Source organism: Oncorhynchus mykiss, chromosome 7 (assembly GCF_057628025.1).
Source record: "Oncorhynchus mykiss isolate SJ-2025 chromosome 7, ASM5762802v1, whole genome shotgun sequence".
NCBI lineage: Eukaryota > Metazoa > Chordata > Actinopteri > Salmoniformes > Salmonidae > Oncorhynchus > Oncorhynchus mykiss.
The window spans coordinates 63,547,302-63,555,675 of record NC_143028.1 but is presented as its reverse complement, the minus strand read 5'-3'; the positions used below and the strand labels follow the sequence as shown (position 1 = coordinate 63,555,675).

The 8,374-nt window shown below is 41.5% G+C and overlaps 1 protein-coding gene across 1 annotated transcript in view; it reads left to right on the top strand.

Annotated features, from left to right (window-relative positions):
* The first annotated feature begins 2,210 nt into the window (after positions 1-2,210).
* LOC110528351 (testis expressed 264, ER-phagy receptor) overlaps positions 2,211-8,374 on the top strand; it is an 87,266-nt gene continuing 81,102 nt past the window's right edge. Inside the window, exon 1 of the mRNA XM_021610362.3 lies at positions 2,211-2,962. Within this exon, the coding sequence (XP_021466037.1) occupies positions 2,708-2,962 (255 nt within the window). The 5' untranslated portion in view covers positions 2,211-2,707. The remainder of the gene's footprint in view (positions 2,963-8,374) is intronic.

The following is an 8,374-nucleotide window of genomic DNA, read 5'->3' as shown; positions in this document are numbered from 1 at the left end:
ATGAGATGGGGTTGATATCATTTCAACTACTCTTTGAACCCAGATCTGGTTGAGATAGTGATGGAGAGGGTTGTGAATGTAACAGAGTAGCATGCTACTCCATTACCCTCTAGTCATATATTTTCCCTCACAGATACAAACAGAGATCTTGCTAAGTTATCGTATCTGACCGACACGTTCTGCTTGTTGTAGGGCACAATCTGGGTAGAGTCCCAGACCTCGATCTCCCTGCTTCCGGAAGGTGCAGATCTAAAGACACACTTACGTTAGGGTTGGGAGTTTACATCATCTTCAAAGGGAAGCCTGCTTCAGGAAGATGCAGATGTAATCACACACACACTGTGTTTGAGTCCAAAATGGCACCCTGTTCCCCATGTAGTACACTACCTTTAACCAGAGTACACAAGTATGGCACTGTAAGGAATAGGGTGTCATTTCACACCTACTGTATCCTGGTCCTGTGTCAGTTACTTCGTAGTAGGCCAAGAAGCCAGCCTGTCTGGTGAAGAGTCCGGCAGGGCCGGGGCCAATGGTGGGAGCGTCCACAGCAGTGTTAGAGCCACTGGCCTGCTGAAAGGTGTGGCAAATCCAGACAGGAGCTTCTCGGCAGGGGCACTGTTGCTTTTCCAGTACTTCATGGCATAGTCCTTAGAACACACAATATCTGGTAGTGAGAACACTAGAGAGCGAAGGTTGGAAAAATAAAGATGTTACTCACGCTCAACTGGAACCTAGACAGGCAGGAAGAGACTGATTTGATAAACGGGAAGAGATGGGTAGAGAGAAATATGAGGGGGAGATAAAGAGGGAAGTAGAGTGAAAGTGTCGCCACATTGTAGTAGATATGGTTTCCCTGATCAGCTGGTCCTTGGTAGAGGGCTGTTTTCTCCAGTGTTGAATTCCCAAGATCCATGGAAGTCATAGGTTATCACATTCAGAAGGCCAACAGCCTGAGTGTTAGGAAGAGAGATACAAATATATATTTAGTGGCTAGAATAAACAAACCATTTCCAATATGCAAGGTATTATTTGATAGATTGTGCATGTTTTTGTGTACACATTTTGCATGAGAATTGATATCATTGAGGCCCAGTGTGTATGTACTGACCGTCCAATCTTGGGGATCTGGTATGCAGTGTCAATGGTCCTCTTTCCGGACACAGCTGCAGTCAGAATCAGACGAGGACGGTTGGTCATCTTTCCCTCAACCTTCGAAGACAGCCATCAGCTCCTAGAGGGAGACAGCACACAGATGGGTGTGTCATGACTAGCCTGTTTGGGTCAGGTTACCGTGTACCACACTTCTACAAGAGACATCTCTCACACCCGCCAGAGGGGGAGAGATGGAGCGGTATGGAGGTGGGGAGTTCTGACACCTCACACCCATTGTAAATCTTAAGGTAAAAATGTGGAAAAAGTAAAGTGGTCAGAATACGTTCCGCAGGCACTGTACAGTACAGTACTGTAAAGTAGAGTTTAGTACAGTACAGTAGAGCACACTATAGTAGAGTACAGTATAATTGACTGTATTCCACTTTACTGTATTGAACTAAACTGTACTGTACTGAACTCTACTCTACTCTACTGTGCTGTGATGTCCAAACTTGTGAAACATGTAGGTCTATGATTGGTACATATTTGGTCCGGTCTGGAACAACCACGTTTGATATTGTTTGGAGGCAAAGCTCATTAGAATAATAGCCAGTGTGTAGAATAATACCCAAACATTCAAAGGAGGATATTACATTTTTTTACCTACTCAGGATACTTCACCATGAAGAGAATAACATTCATAATTATGCATTTCTGTACTATAGATCAGGGACCCATGATGTCATTATGTTGCCATCATTCTATTACTGGGTGTTAATCCATTTAACTCACTGTAGTTCAATAACCAAAATAGATTTTTTTCATCATAGCTGACTCCCCATTCTTTCTACAGACACGTTTTGGAAAAAGTGGTTCACATAAAAACTGAGGGAGATTTTACAGTTATTCTGACACCAAACTTTACATCTACACATCTGTTCTTCGAGTAAATGTGTTTTTGTAAAATGTTCTCTGGAAGTTGTTAAAAGCAGTCCCTGTGCATATATTTCTAAGGTTTATTTAACTTTGCAAACAATGTTTTTCGTTTTTCATTCCGTTATCATGGAATTGCCCAGTAACAACTTCCATGAGGATTTGTTGACCTCTGGTGGCGTCTCACGCAGCAAAGCGTATAATTGATTGGAACAAGATAAAAAAAGATAAAGGGGTGTTTACTAGATTAAACGATTTTCTACAACACGAAATTTTAGTCGTTGAGATATGTTTTGAATTTGAAATGACATTGGTAGATGTATTTGGTTGATAAAAGTCGGTAGCTACAATTTATATTACAGATATATTGAATAGCAATGGTCATGGAATTAAACAATACCTCACTTTCGTTTCCACAGATGGTGCATCCCAGGAAGTTGTTTTCAACTGGTCCTTGTTTAGGGAAATTAATCTGTATTGAACGGACCAGTTGTTCATGCCGTTATGTGAGAGTTGTTATCAAGTTAACGGACGTTTTAACTGTGAAAGTAGTTGTGGCTTTAGTTGGCTTTTAAGCCAGCTAGATAGCTACCAACATAAATAAATTCCCGAGTGTGTTTTAGCAAATCGCTAAAGCAGAAAAGATTTCAACAACCAAAGCTACATTCTAGGACTCTACATCATGGCAGAATGGTTAATGTTGTGTTTGATTTTCGTCTTCTTGTTGAGTCTTGTGACAATAGTAGGGTACGTTCTGTACTCGGGGCTGTTGTCAGAAATACACATCCGGACTGGTTCTCCTCCAATCAAGAACATCACAATCGCCTACAAGTTCAAACAGGGACCATATAAAGAGTGTGGACAACTTTTTACTGAGAGTTGCAGCATTGGACGCAATCTGTCTAGTATTGGAGTGTTCTACGATGATCCTAAAAAGGTAAATTAGCTAGCCATAGAACACAACCCCCTGCCTGCGCAGTGCTAGCCAACTTCCTGTGCACACATACATCATTACTAGAAATCAGATTTTAGGCCTACTTATCAGCCCGTATTTAGTTATGACAGTATACTCATACATAAATCAATTTTCTACAATATATATATTTGTCATAAGAAATAACAGGCTATTATCAGGCCTATGTCTGACAGTACTGAAGCCCATTCCTCTCTAGCTGGCATCATAAAGGCTGGCATGCACTGCTAAATGGCCACGGTCTGTAATTACTGTATTCAGGGATGTTGAAGATGTTAGGGATGCCATTTTATCCAAAGTGACTTACAACTTGTGAGTAATAGCCTACATTATTGTATAGGTGGCTGCAGTGAGCCCCAGGTGGCCCCTGTAATCTAAAATAAATGAAGTTTCACGAGTCTCAGTTGGTCATGCAGCATGGTTGAGTTTGAACCTCGTATTGGAGGTAGGACCTAATACTAGAAGGCTACAGTTTCTGTGAGCTTACCTAGCTCTGACTCAAGGATTTAGTCTTGTCTGACTACTCAGGCTATAATACAAATTTAATTGGCATACTATACAACCTGACATGTTTGAGTTCAACATTGTGTATATGTTCTTTTTATGCCAGAATGTTGAATAAAATGACATTTAAACTTACTCTACCGATTGTTGTGCGGTTTGTCTTTCACCCACTTGAAATTTGAGCCAAAATATCCACAGGAAATTATTGTTTACCCAACTTTTTAGAGAGCTGGTAGGTTTGCCACTGCCAGCTGAATGTAAGCAATGTTAAGTCTGTGGTTTGGTTACACTTGGTTATTGTTTATTGTGCAAGTGTTTTACGTTGCAGTAAAACACACAACAGAAAATCAAGCGGACAGAACCATACCTACCAGCTTTCAAAGAATTAGGGTAAACAATTTCCTGTGGATATTTGTAAAAAATAATTGAGTGCTGAAGGACAAACTGCACAGACAACCGGTAGAGTAAGTTTAAATGTAATTTTATTAAACCTTCTACCTTGCAAGGGACATTTAGGCCTTCACAATTTTTCACTCAAATGTGTCAGGCTGTATATACCAATTAATGATGTATTACAGCCTGATTAATCAGACCAGATTTAGCCTAGCCCCAAAGTAACAATTACTGCATTGTTTGGCCTATCAGCAGCAATGTCTTTTCAACATGATTTTATTCACTACCACCACATATGGATAGGGGAAACCCAGATGGATCGCAGGGGGTGAACATTTAAAGCATTCAGTTTGACAGACTACAACCTATTGGTGTATTGCCGCCACCTACTGTTTGGGATTTTTTGATGAAATCAATCAAAAACCATCCCACTTCTTCAGTCAGACTCAGGGGCCTGTGAGGACGTAGCATTAATCGATTCCTTGTAATGCCTCTGTTGTAAAAAACAACAACTTTCAGCCGCACTCACAACTATGCCTGTTTTCTCAGATTTCCTCTCTGTTTGCGCTGTGCAGTTGATAACCAATGCAATAAACGCTACAAAGTTCACCTTAACATGCAACATGTCAGGATCCTTCTGTTGACAAGGAATATTCACTGGTGTCTCTACTCCTACTACCATTATTTATTCAACGTCACTCCTTTCTTCCACTCCCCTCACGGCCTTCGGATAGTAGACATTATTCTTCCCGCCTCTGTCTCCTTCACCCTAACAGGGCATTTAAAGAATTCGGGTGCATGTTCACCACCACAATTGCAGTATTTAGTCTCAGCTTGCATACGATACTCCTGCCCTCTACATACGATACGCCAGCCCTCTACATATACTTGACACATTACCAAATAATTTGCAATTATCACACTGCATGGGTTTGGAAATAAGCTCTTAAAGCAGGAATCATCAACTAGATTCAGTCGCGGGCCAATTTTCTTCTTGTCCAACGCATCCATGATTTTCATATAGACTTCAAACGGATCTCCCAGGTAACTCCATCGATCCAAAACCCTCACTCCGTCCAAAAAATAATCAGAACTAGGCTTGGATTTACTAAATCCCACAACCACATTACTTCTCTTATTTCAGTTTGTGTTTGCAACTGTAATCCTTCTCACTCTCCATTCTCACTTCTCACTCTCCATTCTTCTCATTCTCCATCTCCATTCGACACGCCATCTGATTCAAACAGAAAATCCGCTTACACCATCTTCTTCCCCATTGGGTCTCCAGTTGTAGCTTCCACTCAGCATCAAATATGGTGGAAGGAGGAGACGGCTCTATAGAAGCCGGTGTGCGAGATACCTGAAGAGAATAAGTCAGAGAGTGGTTAAATTGCCTCTACCCTCCGTTCTAATGGCCAAATTTAAATCACTGGAGAATAAACTGGATGAGCTCCGTTCAAGACTAATCTTATCAATGTGATCTGAAAAACTGTATTATCCTATGTCATAGCTCAACAAGGATGTAGTTAATATAAATCTAGCTGGTCTTTCTATACATCAGCAGGACAGAACGGATCCGTTGGGGAAGCTGAGAGGAGGGGGTGTGTGTATCTTTATTGACAACAACTGGTGTGCGATCTCTAATGTTTAGGAAGTCTTGGGGTTCTGCTCGCCTAAGTTAGAATACCTCATGATACGCTAGCTGTATGCCACACCAATTACCAAGAGATTTCATCTATATATTTCGTAGCTGTCTATTTACCACCACAAACCAGTGCTGGCACTAAGACCACATTCAACAAGCTGTATAGGACCTTAAGCAAACAAGAAAATTGGCCTTTCTAGGGAGTTTTTTCCTAGCCACCGTGCTTCTACACCTGCATTGCTTGCTGTTTGGGGTTTTAGGCTGGGTTTCTGTACAGCACTTTGAGGTATCAGCTGATGTAAGAAGGGCTATATAAATTTGACTTGAAGAAAATGCTCACCCAGAGGCGGTGCACCTAGTGACCGGTGACTTTAATACAGGAAAACTGAAATCCGTTTTACCTCATTTCTACCAGAAACTAAAGGTGAAAAAACTGTAGATCACGCTCCACTGAAAGGTTGCTGGATCGAATCCCCGAGCTGACAAGGTAACAATCTATTGTTCTGCTCCTGAGCAAGGCAGTTAACCCACTGTTCCCCAGGCGCCGAAGACGTGGTTGTCGATTATGGCAGCCCCCTGCACCTCTCTGATTCAGAGTGGTTGGGTTAAATGCAGAAGACACATTTCAGTTGAAGGCATTCAGTTGTACAACTGACTAGGTATCCCCCTTTCCCTTTCCCATTTGGGAAATCTGACCATAACTCTATCCTGATTCCTTCTTACAAGACAAAAACTCAAACAGGAAGTACCAGTGATACACTCAATATGGAAGTGGTCTGATGAAGCGGATGCTAAGCTACAGGTCTGTTTCTCTAGCAAAGACAGGATATGTTCTGGGATTCATCCGATGGCTTTGAGGAGTTTAACACATCAGTCACCGGCTTTATAAATAAGTGTATCGATGAACATATCCCAACCAGAAGCCATGGATTACAGGCAACATCTGCACTGAGCTAAAGGCTAGAGCTGCCTCTTTCAAGGAGCGGGACACTAATAAGAAATCCTGCTACGCCCTCCGATGAACCATCAAACAGGCAAAGCGTCAATACAGGACCAAGATCGAATCCTACTACACAGCGTCTGATGCTCGCCAGGGGTGGCATGTCTTGCAAACTATTACTGCTTACAAAGGGAAACCCAGCCCAAGCTGTCCAGTGTCGATAGCCTACCAGATGAGCTAAATACCTTCTATGCACGCTTCGAAGGCTAGCAAACACTGAACTATGCATGAGAGCACTAGCTGTTTCAGACGACTGTGTGATCACGCTCTCCGTAGCCGATGTGAGTAAGCCCTTTAAACAGGTTAACAATCACAAGGCCGCAGGGCCAGATAGACTATCAGGACGCGTACTCAAAGCATGTGCTGACCAGTTGGCAAGTGTCTTCTCTGACATTTTCAAACTCTGACCTAGTCTGTAATATGTACATTTTTCAAGCAGACCACCACACATGGATTACATTGTAGTTTTTCTCACCCATCTGTACACAATAACCCATAATGATGAAGTAAGAAATGTATAGAAAATTAAATACAAAAATATCTTATTTACACAAGTATTCACATCCCTGACGCAATACTTTGTAAAAGCACCTTTGGCAGCGATTACAGCTGTGAGTCTTTCTGGGTAAATCTCTAAGAGCTTTCCACACCTGGATTGTGCAACATTTGCCTATTATTATTTTCAAAATTCTTCAAGCTCTGTAGAATGGTGGTTGATCATTGCTAGACAACCATTTTCAAGTCTTGCCATAGATTTTCAAGTAGATTTAAGTCACAAGGAATAATGGTCTGGGGCTGTTTTTCCCCTTAGTTCCAGTGAAGGGAAATCTTAACACTACTGTATACAATTACATTACATTCGGCGATTCTGTGCTTTCAACTTTGTGGCAACAGTTTGGGGATGGCCCTTCCCTGTTTCGGCATGACAATGCCCCCATGCATAAAGCGTGGTCCATACAGAAATGGTTTGTTGAGATCAGTGTGGAAGAACTTGACTGGCATGCACAGAGCCCTGACCTCAACTCCATCGAACACCTTTGGGATGAATTGGAGCCATGCCTAATTGACCAACATCAGTGCCTGACCTCACTAATGCTCTTGTGGTTGAATGAAAGAAAATCCTCTCAACAATGTTCCAACATCTAGTAGAAACCCTTCCCAGAAGACTGGATGCTGTCAATTACCTCGTACCCCTGCACATCGACTGGTACTGGTACTCCGTGTATATAGCCAAGATGTTGTTACTCATTGTGTATTTATTCCTTGGGTTATTATTTTTAAATGATTCTTCGTGTTATTATTTTTCCATTATTGCTCATGTTATTAAACAAACCAAAAAATTGATTTCTATATATTTTTTTTTGCGTTGTTCGCAAGGGCCCGTAAGTAAGTCTATACCTGTTGTTTACGAAACATTTGAGAAAGAAGATTAGATTTGACTTCTGTGTCTTCAATGAGAGGGGGCAGTCATTCTCCCCTGGTGTTTCCAGATTGGATTAGTAATTTACTCCATTATCCACTAGATGGAGATAATGGTATCAGAAAGAACCCAGTGCTATTTGGAAGTGGTGGGGTGGAATATGATAGCATACCCATTACCTTCAGGAGGAATTACCACATCAGTATTGGATTCGTCTTGTTTGTATATAAATGGGCTTATCGTGTGATAGAAAATATGGATGTTGTTTCCCAGGGTATCCATTCTATACCCAAACATGTAACCTGAAGCCAGAAATATGGTCTATAGACCTACTACCTTGAACCAAAGGTCAGTCAGTATATGGTGTTGTCCTCAGACGCAGAAGTTGAAAGTGTTGGTCATTTGAAGTAATTT